This window comes from Geotrypetes seraphini, chromosome 4, assembly GCF_902459505.1.
Source record: "Geotrypetes seraphini chromosome 4, aGeoSer1.1, whole genome shotgun sequence".
NCBI classification, from domain to species: domain Eukaryota; kingdom Metazoa; phylum Chordata; class Amphibia; order Gymnophiona; family Dermophiidae; genus Geotrypetes; species Geotrypetes seraphini.
Genome location: NC_047087.1, coordinates 194,125,931 through 194,145,711, shown reverse-complemented (window position 1 = coordinate 194,145,711; position 19,781 = coordinate 194,125,931). Strand labels below are relative to the sequence as shown.

Sequence of the window (19,781 nt, the reverse complement as noted above, 5' to 3'; positions counted from 1 at the left end):
TCATGGGCGAAAACGAGGGCATTTCTTCCTGAAAAGATTTGTAGAGCAGCTTCATGGTTCAGTCTCCACATATTTATGAAGTTTTATAGGGTGGATGTGTCGGCGAGAAAGAATACCGCTCTTGGGTTCTCGGTGTTAAGGGCAGGCTCATCTGTTCTGCCCTAGATTCAGGAGACTGCTTTGGTACGTCACCTACTTTCAGGACTCGTATGCTTTGTGTAACAGAAGGGAAGATTAGTTACTTACCTCGATAATCTTTCTGTTAACAGCATACGAGTCTTGACACGCCTGCCTATTGTTCAGACAAACATTTGTGTGCAGAGCTCGAGATTTCTCCTTTTGGTCAGACGAAGAAAAAAAAAAAAAGGTACTAAAAGTTAAGAAGAGAACATAAGAATTGCCGCCGCTGGGTCAAACCAGTGGTCCATCATGCCCAGCAGTCCGCTCACATGGCGGCCCTCTGGTAAAAAACCCTAACTGAGACTAGTCCTACCAGCATAGTAACATAGTAACATAGTAGATAACGGCAGATAAAGACCCGAATGGTCCATCCAGTCTGCCCAACCTGATTCAATTCAATTTAATTTTTTTTTTTTTTTTTTTTTTTTTCTTCTTAGCTATTTCTGGGCAAGAATCCAAAGCTTTACCTGGTACTGAGCTTGGGTTCCAACTGCCAAAATCTCTGTTAAGACTTACTTCAGCCCATCTACACCCTCCCAGCCATTGAAGCCCTCCCCTGCCCATCCTCCACCAAACGGCCAGACACAGACCGTGCAAGTCTGCCCAGTAACTGGCCTAGTTCAATATTTAATATTATTTTCTGATTCTAAATCTTCTGTGTTCATCCCACGCTTCTTTGAACTCAGTCACAGTATTACTCTCCACCACCTCTCTCGGGAGCGCATTCCAGGCATCCACTACCCTCTCCGTAAAGTAGAATTTCCTAACATTGCCCCTGAATCTACCACCCCTCAACCTCAAATTATGTCCTCTGGTTTTACCATTTTCCTTTATCTGGAAAAGATTTTGTTCTACGTTAATACCCTTCAAGTATTTGAACGTCCGAATCATATCTCCCCTGTCTCTCCTTTCCTCTAGGGTATACATATTCAGGGCTTCCAGTCTCTCCTCATACGTCTTCTGGCGCAAGCCTCCTATCATTTTCGTCGCCTTCCTCTGGACCGCCTCAAGTCTTCTTACGTCTTTCGCCATATACGGTCTCCAAAACTGAACACAATACTCCAAGTGGGGCCTCACCAATGACCTGTACAGGGGCATCAACACCTTCTTCCTTCTACTGACTACGCCTCTCTTTATACAGCCCAGCATCCTTCTGGCAGCAGCCACTGCCTTGTCACACTGTTTTTTCGCCTTTAAATCTTCGGACACTATCACCCCAAGGTCCCTCTCCCCGTCCATGCATATCAGCTTCTCTCCTCCCAGCATATACGGTTCCTTGCTATTATTAATCCCCAAATGCATTACTCTGCATTTCTTTGCATTGAATTTTAGTTGCCAGGCATTAGACCATTCCTCTAACTTTTGCAGATCCTTTTTCATATTTTCCACTCCCTCTTTGGTGTCTACTCTGTTACAAATCTTGGTATCATCTGCAAAAAGGCACACTTTTCCTTCTAACCCTTCAGCAATGTCACTCACATACATATTGAACAGGATTGGCCCCAGCACCGAACCCTGAGGGACTCCACTAGTCACCTTTCCTTCCTTCGAGCGACTTCCATTAACCACCACCCTCTGGCGTCTGTCCGACAGCCAGTTTCTGACCCAGTTCACCACTTTGGGTCCTAACTTCAGCCCTTCAAGTTTGTTCAACAGCCTCCTATGAGGAACTGTATCAAAGGCTTTGCTGAAATCCAAGTAAATTACATCTAGCATATGTCCTCGATCCAGCTCTCTGGTCACCCAATCAAAAAATTCAATCAGGTTCGTTTGGCACGATTTACCTTTTGTAAAGCCATGTTGCCTCGGATCCTGTAACCCATTAGATTCAAGGAAGTACACTATCCTTTCTTTCAGCAACACTTCCATTATTTTTCCAACAACTGAAGTGAGGTTCACCGGCCTGTAGTTTCCTGCTTCATCCCTGTGACCACTTTTATGAATAGGGACCACATCCGCTCTCCTCCAATCCCCAGGAATCACTCCCGTCTCCAGAGATTTGTTGAACAAGTCTTTAATAGGACTCGCCAGAACCTCTCTGAGCTCCCTTAGTATCCTGGGATGGATCCCGTCTGGTCCCATCACTTTGTCCACCTTCAGTTTTTCAAGTTGCTCATAAACATCCTCCTCCGTGAACGGCGCAGAATCTACTCCATTTTCTCGTGTAACTTTGCCAGACAATCTTGGTCCTTCTCCAGGATTTTCTTCTGTGAACACAGAACAGAAGTATTTGTTTAGCACATTTGCTTTCTCTTCATCACTCTCCACATATTTGTTCCCAGCATCTTTTAGCCTAGCAATTCCATTTTTTATCTTCCTCCTTTCACTAATATATCTGAAAAAAATTTTTATCTCCCTTTTTTACATTTTTAGCCATTTGTTCTTCCGCCTGTGCCTTCACCAAACGTATCTCTCTCTTGGCTTCTTTCAGTTTCACCCTGTAGTCCTTTCTGCTCTCCTCTTCTTGAGTTTTTTTATATTTCATGAACGCCAACTCTTTCGCCTTTATTTTCTCAGCCATATCGGCTTCCTTTTTCTCTTGTTTTTATTGATTTTCTTCACATAAAGGTCCGTAGCCATTTTTATCGCTCCTTTCAGCTTAGACCACTGTCTTTCCACTTCTCTTATGTCCTCCCATCCTAACAGCTCTTTCTTCAGGTACTTCCCCATTGCATTAAAGTCCATACGTTTGAAATCTAGGACTTTAAGTATCTCCACTTTAGCCGTTATATCAAACCAAACTGTTTGATGATCGCTACTACCCAGGTGAGCACCCACTCGAACATTAGAGATACTCTCTCCATTTGTGAGGACCAGATCCAATATCGCTTTTTCCCTTGTGGGTTCCGTCACCATTTGTCTGAGCAGAGCCTCTTGAAAGGCATCCACAATCTCCCTACTTCTTTCCGATTCCGCAGACGGAACATTCCAGTCCGCATCCGGCAGGTTGAAATCTCCCAACAGCAGAACTTCCTCTTTCCTTCCAAACTTTTGGATATCCACAATCAGATCCTTATCAATTTGCTGCGATTGAGTCGGAGGTCTGTAGACTACACCCACGTAGATAGAAGTTCCATCTTCTCTTTTCAGAGCAATCCATATCGCTTCTTCCTCTCCCCAGGTCCCTTGCATTTCGGTCGCTTGGATATTGATCTTTACATAGAGAGCTACTCCTCCACCTTTATGACCATCTCTGTCCTTCCTAAAAAGATTATATCCCGGTATGTTTGCATCCCATCCATGTGATTCACTGAACCATGTCTCTGTGATAGCAACAATATCTAGATCTGCCTCTAATATCAGGGCTTGCAGATCATGAACTTTGTTGCTTAGACTGCGAGCATTTGTGGTCATCGCTTTCCAGCTATTTTTCAGCGATAATCTCCTTTTTCGTATGGATTTTTGTGTCGTTTCACTTTCCGTTGCAATACTAAGAAATGAGTTGCTGATATTGCTTATGTTGCAGCCTTTACTACTATCACATCTTTTCTTTTGCCGGGGGTGGTCTCTATAATTGTCCTTCGTACATACACCACCCCCACCTTCTAGTTTAAATGCCTAGAAAAATATTGTCTAAATTTCTCTGCAAGGTTTCTTTTTCCTGCTGTAGTAATATGTAACCCATCAGTGCAATATAGCTTCTTGTCCTTCCATGTATTTCCCCATCCTCCTATGTACCTGAAGCCTTCTTGATGACACCAGGCTCTGAGCCATCTATTAAAGTCCTCTGTGTTTTTCACTCTTTGCTCTTCCAGCGTACGTCCTTGTTCATTTTGAACTTGTCTAACTTTGTCTTGAATCCCTGGAGGGTGTTTTCCCCTATGACAGACTCTGGAAGAGCGTTCCAGTTTTATACCACTCTCTGGGTGAAGAAGAACTTCCTTACATTCGTACGGAATCTATCCCCTTTCAATTTTAGAGAGTGCCCTCTCATTCTCCCTACCTTGGAGAGGGTGAACAACCTGTCCTTATCTACTAAGTCTATTTCCTTCAGTACCTTGAATGTTTTGATCATGTCTCCTCTCAATCTCCTCTGTTTGAGGGCGAAAAGGCCCAGTTTCTCTAATCTTTCACTGTACGGCAACTCCTCCAGCCCCTTAACCATCTTAGTCGCTCTTCTCTGGACCCTTTCAAGTAGTACCGTGTCCTTCTTCATGTACGATGACCAGTGCTGGACGCAGTACTCCAGATGAGGGTGCACCATGGCCCGGTACAGCGGCATGATAACCTTCTCCGATCTGTTCCTGATCCCCTTCTTTATCATTCCTAGCATTCTGTTCGCCCTTTTCGCTGCCGCCACACATTGCACAGACGGCTTCATCGACTTGTCGATCATAACTCCCAAGTCTCTTTCCTGGGAGTTCTCTCCAAGTACCGCCCCGGACATCCTGTATTTGTGCATGAGATTATTGTTACCTACATGTATCACTTTACACTTATCCACGTTGAACCTCATCTGCCATGTTGATGCCCATTCCTTGAGCCTAATTATGTCACGTTGCAGATCTTCTCAATCCCCCTGTGTCTTACCTACTCTGAATAACTTCGTATCGTCCGCAAATTTAATCACCTCACTTGTCGTACCAATGTCCAGATCGTTTATAAAGATGTTGAAGAGCACGGGTCCAAGCACCGAGCCCTGCGGCACCCCACTGGTGATGCTCTTCCAGTCCGAGTATTGTCCGTTACTGATGCTCTATGAACTCCATAAATTTAATGCTGATTACGTATTAAAGGGGGGGAGGGGTCTGTTCATTCTTCCTATGTCGTTATCATGTTTATTATGTTTTACAGAGCAGAACAGACCTAGTTTAGTGGGGAGATTCCCCGTTTCCCCCTCCTTATTTATCTGTTTTAATAGAAAGTGCTCAGAGAAATTGCTCAAGCTTGTGAGATCGTAAAACCAATCTATGCCAAACAGACTGCTGGGCAGTGGCTCAATTCTCAATCATTGCACTTGTGCATTTACAAATATCTGTCATTACAAGTGCTATGATTGAGAATTGAGCCACTGACCAGCAGGCTGTTTGGCCTAGATTGGTTTTACGGTCTCACAAGTTTGAGCAATTTCTCTGAGCACTTTGTACATAAACATTATATGTTTATGTACAAAATTTGAAAGATTGAAATTGCCTGGAGCTATTTTTCTGGGACTGTAAAGGATGGCAGAAGAGAGATATTGGCCCTGAGATGGGGGTGTCATAGGAAGGGAGAAGAGGATATGCTGGACATAAGATGGGACAGGAACACAGAAAAGATCCTGGACATGGAGGGAGCCTAGTAACTGAGGGTACAGAGGTTAAATGCTGGACCCAGTGGTCGGGGGTTGATAGGGACACTGAGAAGGTTGAGGGACATGTGAGGATTATAGAGAGGGACATAGAGGAGAGATGCTGGATAGGACTGATGATGCATGATGAGTGACGGACATGGAGTAAGAAGACATGGCACATTGGCAGGAGATGCTGGAAATAGAAGTAGGGAAAATAGAGAAAACCAGAATAGAGACACTTGGGACCAAAGCAAATGGAGAAATAAAATGCTCAGGCAACAAAGTTAGAAAATAATATTTTATTTTGAATGTCTTTATTGGAATATGTCTGCTTTGGCGAATGTGCTTCTGTGATACCTTGCATTTCAGTTTCAATTTCTCTAGTATTGCTATGTATGCAGAGTTTGACTTCTTGGTTTCCAGTTCTTTTACTGATGGTTCCTTGTTTTCTTTTGTTGAGGGTCTGTCTGTGTGTTGCATGTTTGACAAAGATAGACTATTCTGCTAACATATGGTTTCTGTGAGGTATTCTATTAATGTTTAGTTCTTTTGAAGGGATCTGAAGCAGTCTGATTTGTTCTGATTTTCCAGCAGGAAGTATATTGGTATTCTAGGTGCTGCCTTGTAGGTAGGGTTGTTGCTATTTGAGTCCTGGACATTAGTGCTGCTGTATTATGCCAGGTTTTCTGTATAGGTGTGGAATGTGTTTGTTTTCTTGCAGGGTTTGGTTGCTAGCACTCTGTTCTTGTTATGTCAAGTTTGTGAATCAATCATAAGAACGTATGTACGTGTGATCGTTTTTTCTTTTGAGATTGCAAACCTAGTGTGGACAATTGGTTATAGAGGTGTTATAGAGGAGTAGGGTGGTGAAGAGTGCAACAGTAGTTGGGGGCAAGGGACTAGGGGTGGAGCATGGGGTAGAATAATGGAGTGCTATGGTACAGAGCAGGTGACAGGTTTTTCTTTGTGAAAAAGTTGGTAAACCTAGAGAGGAGTCTTTTGTTGTTGGAACCAGGGATCGGGCTACTGGGTCACTCTCTGTTGGGAGAGGCCACAAGAAGGATCTTTAACAGGGAATTATGGGGAGGAGGGAGATGCCAAGGGATGATCTTTTTGTTGGGAAGCATTCTTTTTGCCTAGAGGGTTTGGATTTTTTTCATTCATACCTGGTTGTTCTATTAAAGATTGCAGCCCAGCTGGCCAGGGAATGCACATACCTACTGCCAGTAATACATGTCCCTGTGAGCATGGGCCCTTTAATGAATCCTGTGTTCCCAGGAAAACCCACATTATAGTGAATTGTAATGATCATTAGTAAATAGACCCCTTTGTGAATTAACATGGCAACTGTACTACCTGTTATAAAATATAAAAAGGATTTCTGATCTGGATATGTCTGTATAAGATTTCAACCTATACCAATTACCCAGCCTAACAGTAAAAGGTGTATTGATAAAATTAGTTATAAAGCATTATAATTCGCTGTGGGTGCTCCAAGATGTTTGGTGCAGTGGGATGATTTGGGTAAAGACACTCAGCTAATTGATTGCACCCAGGGTGGGCTGTTGTTCACCAGTGTACATTCCTTGTATCATGATATGTAAATGATGTCCAGAGTAGCGTAGCAAGGGTAGGAGGCGCCCAGGGCAGTGGCATCCTCCCCTCTGCCCACTGCTCCTTCCCTGCCCCCTACACCACATGCACCCCTTCCCTTCCCTGTCATACCTCTTTAAATCTTCGCTAGCGCAAGCAGCTTCTCCAGCCTGCTGCTCGCGCCAGCGTTGGCTGTCCTTTGGACATCACTTCCTGGCCCCATGACCAGGAAGGGATTTCAGAAGGGATCTAGGCCGGTGCAAGCAGCAGGCCAGAGAAATTGCTTCTGCTGGTGAAGATTTAAAGAGGTACAGGCGGGAAGGGAGGACGTGAGTGTGGCATGGGGGAACAGAGAGGTACAGCACCCCCACCAAGATGACACCCGGGGCAGTCTGCCCCCCCTTACTACGCCACTATGTCCAGTGAATAAGGGCTAGATTCACAAAGCAAACCAATTGTGTACCAATCGGTTTGCGACCCCTTTGCGACCAGATTTCCCTCCTGCACTATTCACTAACGCCTGTAGCGATCCGATCCCGATCCTCCCATGCAAATTAGTAAAAGCCCATGCAAAATAGCCAAGCGACTGATTCACTAACGATTGCTTGGCTATTTTGAATCGGGTTTTACTATTGGCAAACCCGACTGCTGCAGACCTGTCGGTAACTGAGTTACCGACAGGTCTGCATGTTTTATGACAGGCCTGCCTGTATTTTTTATTTATTTTTTCCCATGGCACAGATATTTTGCGTGTGTTACACGCACAAAATATCTGCCCCATAAAAAAAATGAAAAGACAGGCAGACCTGTCAAAAAACGGCTGAGGGCTGCCCCAGTGAACACGATCCCCCAGCGACCCACAAATAGCAAGAGGGATGCTCACTTCCTCCTGCCACCATCCAACACTGCCCTCTGGCACGACCCGTATCTAAAAGTTGGGAGCAGGAGGGGTGCTCAGTCCTTCCTGCTCCTCTGGATTCCAGTGACGCATCTGCATGAGCCTTAGGCCCCGCCCCAGTGCATCGTGTGATACACAGGGAGGAGCCTAAGGCCTTGATCGGCTCAGGTGCCTCAGGCTCCTCCCGCCTTGGGAGGGGCCTGAGGCTCCTGAGCCAATCAGGGACTCCCTTAGGGCTGAGCCTAAGGAAGTCCCTGATTGGCTCAGGCGCTTCAGGTCCCTCCCAAGGGGGAGGGAGCCCGAGGCGCCTGAGCCAATCAGGGCCTTAGGCTCCTCCCTGTTCAGGACGAGGCCTAAGGCCCAGGCAGACGTGTCACTGGAATCCGGAGGAGCAGGAGGGACTGAGCACCCCTCCTGCTCCCAACTTGGAGGTAGGGGGGTGCCTGGCCTGGGGTTGCTGGGCTCGCACGGGGGTGGCCGTCCAGTCCAGTTGGGGTTGGGTGGGAGGCCTACGGAGCAGGAGGGACTGAGCACCCCTCCTGCTTCCAATTTTTACGGGGGTGTTGGGTTGGGCCGTGCCGGTCAGGGTGTGTGTTGTGCCGGTTGCGATGGGGGGGGGGGTGCTGTGCCATGCCGGTTGGGAGGCTTTTTTTCTTTTTTTTTTTTTTTATAGGCCTGATATTTTGTGGCCTATTTAAAAAAATGAAAAAAAAAAAAAAAAAAAGCCGGCAGAAGCCCTGACAGCAGTAACAGGAGGCTGCTTCTCCTGACACTACTGTCAGGGTCTGCGCATGCTCCAGGATCGTTCTCTAGCAATCCTGGCCATGGGTGGGGGGCGTGTCAACAATCATCCCCATATGTATGCAGGCCTTTTGTGAATTCGTCAGTCTGCATGCAATCGGGAACAGATTGGAGACATATTTGAGGGTTAGTGAATCTAGCCCTAAGAGTCTGAGTATGTTTATTGTCTACTGTCAAGTCATACAATGATACAGAGCTCTCCTGACATCCTGCTAAAACCTATGACGTACCTTCATACTTGGCAACATGGATGAGAGTAGTGATGGAAGGGATCCGCTCATATTTTGGCATTTTTAAATGCTGACGATATGTTGTATCTTCCACTTCTTACTCCCTTTGTTTGTTGTGAGGTTGGGCCAGGTACATTTAAGCCCTCTTCCATTGATAAGAATGTACCCAACTAATTTGAGAGTGATTATTCTTCATGTGTCATACCTCTCATGGAGCAGAATTAAAATCCTGAACTGTTTTCAGTATTGAAGAGCATGAGACTATTGGACTGTACCCTTGGGAATACACTTCCCTCTCCGTATTCGCGAATTCCGTATCTACAGATTTGCTTATTCGTGGTTTTAAACCAAAAAATGCATTTTCATTTTTCAGGCTATTTTAAGCCCTGTAAGCCCCCCCTTAAGCCTTACCTGGTGGTCTAGCGGGTTTTCGGGGGAAGGAGCAATCTTCCCACGCTCTTGCCCCGTGCAGATCGCTCACAGGAAATGGCTCGAGACTACGGGAGCTCAAGGCAGCCATTTCCTGTGAGCGATCTGCACGGGGCAGGAGCGTGGGAAGATCGCTCCTGCCTGAAAACCGGCTAGACCACCAGGTAAGGCTTAAGGGGTGGCTTTCAAGGCTTAAAATAGCCCAGGGAAGCGGGGGTTAGGGGCCGAACCGGCCCGAATATTATTCGCGGTTTTTTAATATTCGCAGGCTGGCTCTGCCCCTAACCACCGCGAATATGGAGGGGGAAGTGTAACAAAGAAGCTCAGTTTTCAGACACGATGTAGTAAAGATAGAAGATGGATGTTGCATGTCTTACTTATTAATTTATATTTGTTTAGAATGCTTGATATGCTGCTACATGGTTTTCAAAAAGATTTTTAAAACATCAAAGATTTGAAAATTAAGAAGTTATAATCTTAAAAGAAAACTGGAAGAAGTGGGGGGAAACTAGCTAAGTGGAAAGACAGGTACGTAGTAAAAGCAGAAGAAAAAAGGGTTAAAAAAAGATACAAGAAAGACAAAGGGAGGGAAGGAGTGAAGCGCCATTGACAGACAAGTTGACATGGAATTTAACTAAAAGTTAATTGAAATAGCCAGGCTTTAAGTTGAGTTTTGAATATTTGTGTATTGATGGTTTATATCAGAATAGGAGGACAATCTATTGTTGACATGGAGCTGAGAGTAGGGAAGGAGATGGGAGGAAACTAAGATATGACCCAGAGTTTACATGTACAGTAATGTATCTAAATTTTATCTTAGTCTTTAGAGAGTTTTATAAAGGTAGCACTATCAGCCATATTTGTTTTAGAGGGGTAGCTGTTGAAAAAGTTCCTTTACTAAAGGGTTCTCAAGCAGGCTTTTCAAGGATTACTACAGATCCAGCATGGGGAATCCTGGGGATGAACCCTATGAGAAGGAACGTTTTCAACAGTCACTCCTGTACAGTTCAGAGACATTAGGCTATGTTGTATGCTTGTAGCTAATGTTGTTGCTTCTGCTTCAGGATATGTCATTGCGAAGGTGACGATGAAAACCCTCTGATCACACCCTGTCACTGCACAGGGAGCCTACACTTTGTACACCAAGCCTGCCTCCAGCAGTGGATCAAGAGCTCAGACACGCGATGCTGTGAGCTCTGCAAATATGACTTCATCATGGAAACCAAACTAAAGCCTTTAAGAAAAGTAGGTACCAATTCTCTAATCACATATTCACTCAGGGCTCCTTCTACAAAGCCACGTTATTGATTCTCCATGCAGCAAGTGCAACGAAGCCCATTTAGCTCCTATGGGCGTCCTCACATTTTCTGTGCGTGAATCACTGGCATGCCTTTGTAAAAGGAGCCCTTGGTCTGAACCTTCAGCATGCTCACTGCTGGGACTTGAACTTCATTCCCCGTTCTGAGTCCTACTGCTTGATCTGGCTAGGTCTGGAGAATGCACATATTTGAAAGTTTATAGGAAGGAGATCTAATAAAGACATCATACTGTATTGTAGAAACAGTTCTGTTGTTAAGGTTACCAGATGCCTGTTTAGGGGATTCAAGTAATAAGTTTGTTTTTTTGGTCAAGGCTAAAGGACTTTATCATATGCCCCCCCCCAAAAAAAAAAAAAAGGTTTTAATAATCAAACTCAAAATCATGATTATCCTAATATCATCCCTTCCAAAATGTGATCCTGTAAAAATACAAAATTAAACATCATACTTTGAATATTAAATAGTTAAACTGAGATTAAGAAGTCTCAAGTTTGTGTGTGTGGCTGTCCAGATCTGTTTTGCTTTGATTTCAGCTCCTTGAGTGAAGGAGTAGCCTAATGGTTAGTGCAGTGGCCTGAGAACCAGAAGAACCTTGTGACTTCCATTGCCCTGGGTACAAAATAAGTGCCTGCAAATACTGAAACCTGTAAACTGCTTGATTATAACCTCAGAAAGGTAATATACCAAATCCCATCCCCCTTCCCTATATGCCACCTCCCATCCTCATTCCCAAGCTCCACAAAAGTTTTCTACATTGAAGATGCTATTCCTTTTCTCACACTGTAACAGGATCAAAAGCCTTATACACTAAATCAAGTCCTGTTTCTAATTCCTGCTGCATCTTGTTCCTGTATATGTGAGAGCAAGAACAATCTGTATTAAAGATAGGATTATGCGTCCATTGTCTACTTTAGAAACATTTCCATCTTTCTGTGATGTTGGAAAATGGTCATGGTTTAAATAAAGATCAAGAGAGTTTTTACCCCTAGAACAGTCACAGCTGCCATTAGAAGAGAAACCCAATTACAGCTTCTTGAGATTCCTGACAAAAGAGAGCATTAGAAATAACTCTGAGGGAGTTTTCATTGATGGGGACGTATCTCTGCCTGGGTTAGTTTAATGTATACCATGACAAAGATGAACTTCACTCTCAAGCTAGGACATGTGGGAGATGATTTCCTTTGGTGAGTGTCAGTTGCTGTGGCGTCTTCATTGTGATTAACGGGCAAGGGGGACAGATTGATAATCGGGAGTGAAATCTAAAAGAAGCTGAAATCTTGAACTCCCTCTGTGCTGCTTAATTGCATCGAAAGAAAAGAATGCGATTGAAGAAGCTGATAAAAAAAGTCATTAGTCTGGCCAAATAAAAACCCTCTTCAAAAGACAGTCTTATCAAATTTATCAGGAAATTGGCACATATTCTTTCCCAAGCTACCCCTATAGTGTGGAGCGGGGCTGATATGGTGCCTTGCACTAGAGCTGCTAACGCAGGGTCAGCATCCTGGAGACCTGTGGGGATCTTTGAGCTGCAATAATGAGAGAAAAACAGAGCAATGCCTGTGAGCCCAACCACAGCTCATTCCCATGTTAGTCCATCTGAAAATTAGAAATAAAGTTAAGAAATGAATATGTGGTACCTTTATATTGGACTAATTTTATATATTTTTTGACTGGCTTTCAGAAGCTATAAAAAGGAAGGGCTTTTAGCTCTGAAAAGCTAGTCAAAATGTATTTAGTCCAATAATTAGTCATCCAATAATTAGTTTTTATTTCAGAATTGCCTTAGTGATACAAAGCTTAAGCAAGCAGCAGGGACAGAATCTATGAGCTCACAGTCCCTGTTCTACCTATCTTGCTATGCCAATTCAATGATCACTGCAGGATGCCAGCCCCACCAGCAAGCCAGGGAACAGGTGAAGAGAGGTTCAGAAAATGATGGGGTAGGGTGGGAGGAAGAGCTGGAGGGTCTAAGAAAGAGGAAATGTTCCTACCTGGCTCCTAAATCCTCAAAGGGACTCTCTGAAATGTTTGCTTTGGGGCCTGAATTTGAACTTGTGCTTCTATATTTGAATGAGGCCTGGTAAGTCGTATGACATTGTTCTTCTGCTGATGAGCATTTCATTTTCATGTGTCCTGTCAGTGGGAGTTGCTACAGATGACATCAAGTGAGAAGAGGAAGATCATGTGCTCGGTTACATTCCACATCATCGCTATCACTTGCGTTGTCTGGTCCTTGTATGTTCTTATAGACAGAACAGCTGAGGAGATCAAACTGGGCCAAAGCACAGGTAGGTCCCCTGATCTCCTTTCTGTGTGGGCCGCACTGGGCCAGTATACAGTACAACATGGTGAAATCAGTTAGCATAGCAGAGTTTAAAAAAGGTTTGGATAATATCCTAAAAGAGAAGTCCTTAGGCTATTAATGAGAGGGCTAGGGGAAACCCACTGCTTATTCCTAGGATACTGTGTGCAATTCTGGTTGCCGTATCTCAAGAAAGATATAGTGGAATTAGAAAGGTACAGAGAAAGGCGACTAAAATGAATAGGACAATTCCCTAGGAGGAAAGGCTAAAGTGGCTCCTCAGGTTGAAGAAAAGATGGCTCAGGGATGATATGATAGAGCTCTTTAAAATACTGAGTTGAGTGGAAAGGGTAGATGTGAATCACTTATTCAATCTTTCCAAAAATACTAGGACTAGGAGGCATGCGATGAAGCTAATAAGCAGTAGATTTAAAACAAACCGGAGAAAATATTTCTTCACACAACATGTAATTAAACTCTACAGTAAGTTGCTGGAGTATGTGGTGAAATCAGTTAGCTTAGCGGGGTTTTAAAAAGGTTTGGATAATTTCCTAAAAGAGAAGTCTATATGCCGTTATTGAGATGGCTTGGGGAAATCCACTGCTTATTCCTAGGATAAGCAGCATAAAATCTGTTTTACTACTTGGGATCTAACTAGGTACTTGGGACCTGGGTTGGCCACTGTTGGAAACAGGATACTGGGCTTGATAGACCTTCGGTCTGTTCCAGTATGGCAATTCTTATGTACTATTTCAGTTGTATTAAGAGAAGATATGCCTGATGCATTTAGGTCAGCGGTTATAGTGTGCTGTAATTAGAACAAGACAGACCAACAGTTGTTACTTCATGGTTGTTCCTTTATAAGCTTACTTTGCTTCTATGAACACGCTTTACATGTATCTATATTGTGTTTGAGTTTTGTTTTGAATGATTAAGTCTGCAAGATATTTTCATTTTTTTGTGTGTGACATTTTATTAGAAACATGATGGCAGATAAAGGCTATCTAGTCTGCCCATCCACAGTAACCATTATCTCTTCTTCTCTCTAAGAGATCCCACGTGCTATCCCACGCCTTCTTGAATATAGAAACATAATGGCATTACAGATTTGACATTAGTTTCCCCTCCTATTGATCGCTTTTCTTTTAAAACTGGCCAGCTTTGAATGGAGGAGTATCCTAGTGGTTAGAGCAGTGGGCAGAGAATCTGGGATCCCAGGCTTCAAATCCTGCTGCTCTCACTAATGCTTCTTGTAACCTTGGACAAATCACCTTACAATTTATTGCCTCAAGTACAAACTTTGGAATTTCTGGCAACTTCTGCCAGATATTTAAATTGATTTTTTTTTTTCCTATCCCCTTTTCCCTCCTTTCCTTCAGAATTTACATTTTTAAGTCCCCTGGCTTATAATCTTATCTAAATTCTTTCCTAAAAGAAAAGGCCATAAACCATTATTAAGATGGACTTAGGGAAATCCACTGCTTATTCCTAGGATAAGCAGCATAAAATCTGTTTTCCGCCTCGAGATCTTGCCAGGTGCTTGTGACCTGGATTGGCGACTGTTGGAAACAAGATACTGGGCTTGATGGATTTGTCTGTCCCAGTATGACAATTCTTAGGTTTTCTTGGCGGTATATAAACAGTTGTTATTATTATTATTCTTAGGCCTTTCTGATTGCCTAAAGGTCATTCCAGTGTGTTTTATAACAGCAGTGAGAGAATAATTATAAAATAACACATTTTAAATGCTTAAAATATAAAACTAATATTAACATAATTCCTTCAGCAAAGGTCCAATTCCCATTTTCCTCCCAAAGGTCCAATTCCCAGTTTCCTCCCAAAGTAGCCTGCTTATATAAAATAACATATCAACTAGACCAGCCTCAAATGTGTATAAATGCAATAATACCATCCAGACCTTCCAAATACTCAGTTTTTACATTTATTATATTATTTTATAGACAGAAAAATGTAAACTTATATTGTAAGAAACACAATAAAAACATTTAAGAGAAATCAAATCTGTAAAAGTTAATTGCAATCCTTCCTGTTCAATCCCGTAAGTATTCTTTGTGTGCTTACATATTAATACAACAAACCTGAGCTGAAACAGTTCAGGCCATGGACATTTTGGTGGCCCTACTTCCAGCTATCTTCACCTCAGGGTTTATTTGCAGATATGGGTCATAGAGTTGTATAGAAGTATTATTATCTCATAGTAAGAATATATGTCGAGGCAAAAAAGTAGCCCCTTAAAAAAGGGTTTTTTTTTCTGTTTTCTCAGCAACTACTTGGAATTTCAATGTGAAATTTTATATCTTTATATGTTACTATCTATGTTTATGTACCAAGTGTACCTTTAAACCCATGGTGTTACAGACTCTATGGCATGACCACCCAGTGATTTCCACATGTTCAAAAATCTTTCACTGTAAAACTACCATGATTTGAAAAAAAAAAAAAAAAAAAAGGGGGGGGGGCTACCAGGTTACTGTTAATGGCATCACAGTGACATAGGCTTTTGTCTGGGGAGGAATCTTGGAGGCCTATCAGAAGCTCCACCCAAAAGTGCAACCAATCATCGAACCCAAGGAAGTATTGCAGATGATCTGGGACTGCCTGCCTCAGGAACCGATTGACAAGGCTATTAAGAACTTCCAAAAGCGACTGAAGTCTTGTGTTAAAGCTAGGGGTAGATACTTTGAAAATTCACAGTGGCTGTGAAATTCTGACACATTGTTAATTGTGTTTTAGCTCAAATATTTTTAACATGCAATATTTGCTAGGTAGTAACACTAAAATGTCATTAACATCAACATAGCTTAAGATAATTAAATGTTGTTTAATAGTAATATGTAAGTATGATGACTAAATAAGTATATAAAATTTCTCATTGAAATTCAAAACAGTGACTGAGAAAACGGCAAAAAACTCTTAAGGGGTTACTTTTTTTTTATTTTTTTTTTGCCTCACCCTGTATTTTGAGGAGGACTCGTGTTGTGTTGTGCTTTGTGTACAGAGGCTTCTCACAAAGATCATTCTTGTCCTGCTTTGTCTTTCACACAGGCATACTTGAGTGGCCCTTTTGGACTAAGTTGGTGGTGGTAGCCATTGGCTTCACTGGAGGCCTTCTCTTCATGTATGTTCAATGCAAGGTGTATGTGCAGCTGTGGAAAAGACTTAAGGCTTACAACAGAGTCATCTATGTGCAAAACTGTCCTGAAACGAGCAAAAAGCCGATCTCTGAGAAACCTGCATTAGTGGAGCCTAGCTCTGAGAATAAAGACATGCTGGGAATCCCACGCTCAGATACACACGCTTTGCATTATACAACACCCCCCCATTACACAAACCCCTCACTTTACAGGGACCCTCAGGACTGCGGGGCTGTGATTCTGCATGTCTGATGTAATTACTGGTTTGCTTCTGTTTCTTTGTTTCAGAAGAGCCAAAAGGTTGCTTAATAGAGATTTGACTTTTAGAAAAGGGAAAGCATCTCCCACCTGGAAGCTTAACATTTTACTTTCAAGTATTTTGGGGATTTGTTTGTACACTCACCACTATGTATCTCTTACCCACTATTTATCATGGCTACGTATCTCACAACATTTTGTTCCCCAGCTGGTGGGAGAAGATGATGCAACAAATCTGGAATAAATTAAGACTTTCTGGAATCTGCATTGGCTTGGAAGAAACCAGTCCCTATGGTGCTAGGCCTCTGAAACAGGAGCATGCTCAGCCCATCAGCAAGGGATTACTAGAAAAAGTCATAAACACCTTTATTCAAAGAATCCTGTCTACTGATATGACAGCCCCTCCCCCCCCCCCCAATATTTTACTCAGAGTTTGAAACTTTGAGAGTGTACTTTACATATTATGAGCCAGATGTACTTGAAGATTTTTTTCCCCCATTTTGGCTGTTATTGATTAAGGCTTTTCTCTTTCTCTGTCTATAAGAAAACATGTTTAGTACATCTGGCCCTAAGACCGATGAATCAGAAATGCATCTAGCACTTTTTTAAATGAAAATCTTTATTTTGTAATATAGGTGAATGTTGTGATGATGAGGTTTGAACCGATTTTGATTCTAGAACTCCTTCTTTTCTATTTGCTCTTGACCTTTCTCACTCTAGTAGGCTGTAAGCCTCTTGCCTTATAAGAACAAGAAGAAATGTCTCTATACAGTTTTTAAAATAAGCCCACAATACCCTTTTCATCAAGGCGCAAAACTGTGTTCTGGTAACTTCAGTAGCAAGTGACTAGAAATGAGGACAGGTGACATATCCATGAAGAGTGGTAACTGTAAAATGTTTGTTTATTGTATAATGGTTTCTATGAATTTTTTATTGCTATTAATTATTTTTAAAGAAATAATATACAAATGATGAGACCTGCACGTATTCTTATGCCACCTTTCATTGTGGGCTTGCTCCCTTCTCTTCTTCTCACCTTCCCACCTTCCCAACCCTGGTTGTATAAATTTTGTACACCTTTAAGTCCAGAGAACAAATGAGGGGGAGGAGCCAAGATGTGCTTCACGTCTCCCAAACAAGATTAGAATATGGATTTAGGGATCTTTTGCGATATGTTTTTGCAATTTTGACATGGTAGTAGGGCAAAATATAGCATGAGAAATGGAAATCTGGTATGGTAAATGCAGATATGGCATTTGCACTGCCTACACTGTCTACCAAGTTTCAAGTTTATTCATGGCTTGATATACCAACCATCACAAGTATCTGGGCGGTTTACAATGTTAAAAATTAAAAAGGTCTAATATTATTTGTGATTTGGATGGGGTAAAATAAAAAGAGGGTAAACCTATAACTATAACGAATTAAAACTGATTTAGAAAGAGAGGTTTTGGGGATAGGGAAGTTTTAATTACAATGATAAATGAAAATAAAAGGGAGGGAAGGTAAGTAACGAGAGGGAAACAGGGATGTCGCTTCTTAAAAGCTTTTTTTTTCCCCTCCCAATTATTGATAGGCATCTTTAAAGAGAAATGTTTTTAGATTAGTTTTAAATTTACTTAAGGAAGTAAAATAAATAAATGTTCAAGAAGACACACCTCCCTGCCATCCCCCATTGTTTCAGAATCTATTGCTTCAATCTGATCTTCATCCTCCCTCTTCCTCATCTCTTATGCCCCAAACATTGTTATCCCTCTCCGGCTCCAACCCCTCCGTGACATCTTAGTCACCCCTGAAAGACAAACCCCTGAACCTTACTGTCCCCTTACCCCTCTCCAGAATTCAACCAAGAGTTATTCAAAAAGCCTGGTACAGTGATGCCAGGCAGCATTGGTACCACTAGGGGGCAGCGCTGACCCAGATGGCAGCGGAAGGGGACTGGCTAGGCTTTGAATGACCCCTGGGTAAGTTCCAGAGGGAATTCTGGAAGTAGGGAGGAGGTAAAGAGCAAGAGTATGGGGTCAAGATGTGATGGGGTGGGAGGCAGAGAAGAATAGTAATTTTGGGAGGGGGGATTCGGGCATTTGGAGAGAGTAGATGGGGATCAGATAGCAAGGATATTAGGTTTTAAAACAGTGGGGAATGACAGGGAGATGCACCATCACCTTTGTTAAATCTGAGTTCAGGATAGAAAAGTCCTTGCCCAAGAGTGCTTACCATCTAAATCATTGGTGGTCATTCGTTTTTAAGCTGGGGCCACTTTGGATATGAATGAGCTGAAGGAGGGCAGCCAAATATCTTCCCATGAGGAGCCATGACACTGTTGTCAATGATACCCAGCCCATCTTCAAATTTCACTGGGGCGAATCTTCCAGGTTGTGAGCATTTCCTACTGCATTCTCTTTTATCTATTGAGAAATGCCTTGTCCATGTGTGTAACATTTTCCCCTTTCTGTCTTGGGCCTGGGTAGAGGCAGGAACCTCCCCCCCCCCCCCGAAAGAGAATGGGGGCTGCCCTAGAGGTCTCTGTGGGCTGCCATTGGCCCCTGGGCCTTGCTATGAAGAGCACTGATCTAAGTTGTATCTGAGGCACCAGAGGGTGAAATGACTTGCCCAAAATGACAAGCAGTGTCAGTGAGAGCAGCAAGATTTGAACAGATGCCTCCTTGATGCTGATCTTATTGCTCTAACCACTAGTTGACGCCTCCATTCCTGAATTTTAAAAAAGATTTGTGTAATATAAAGTAGCAGATCAAGGTTCTTTCTGTTAAACTGTTCTGCCAGGGATGGGTAACACCGTTAAGGATGACCGGATTTGTCTGTTTTTGTCTTTATTTCATTTCCGTTTCACTTCCACAGGCAAGCAAATCAAAGTGCATATGGATGTTAAGGATATGTTTGCTGCTTCCAGGAACTATATCATTCACAAAAGGCAGCCATGCTTAGGAGTACAAAACATCAGAAGATACTCATCTGAAGTTCTTCATTATGAGAAAATCATTATTTAAATATTCCAAGGGAAAAAAACTGCTTCCTTAACATCTCTGTGGCTTGACTTAAACCAATTAAACCCAACTGCTTGTTTCTTCAGGGAGTGGTAGATTCCTGGTGATGCACTATATTTCATTATATTTGCCATGCATATTTAAATAATTTTGAATACATAATTCATACATGGGAAAGTTTAAAAGATTATAGAATTAACTCAGAACAAGTGTCATCACGAGTGCTATTGATTTTGAAAACAAAAATGCTCTTCAACCTTATTTCTCAATGTGGGGATATACCCATCTCCGCAGACACCTTTCACTGTCTCCACCAGACAATAATGCATCAGCTGTCAT

The 19,781-nt window shown here is 42.6% G+C and overlaps 1 protein-coding gene across 7 annotated transcripts in view; it reads left to right on the top strand.

Moving 5' to 3' along the window:
• MARCHF8 (membrane associated ring-CH-type finger 8) overlaps positions 1-19,550 on the top strand; it is a 154,046-nt gene extending 134,496 nt beyond the window's left edge. For 6 of the 7 annotated variants that reach the window (XM_033942615.1, XM_033942616.1, XM_033942614.1 and 3 more), the window contains 3 exons: positions 10,468-10,648; positions 12,863-13,010; positions 16,091-17,424. In XM_033942615.1, coding sequence (XP_033798506.1) covers positions 10,468-10,648; positions 12,863-13,010; positions 16,091-16,431 — 670 coding nt within the window. In that variant the 3' untranslated portion in view covers positions 16,432-17,424. Of the gene's footprint in view, positions 1-10,467; positions 10,649-12,862; positions 13,011-16,090; positions 17,425-19,296 lie in introns of those variants that run through there. The other variant, XM_033942618.1, reaches the window with a different exon arrangement.
• Positions 19,551-19,781: the final 231 nt, after the last annotated feature.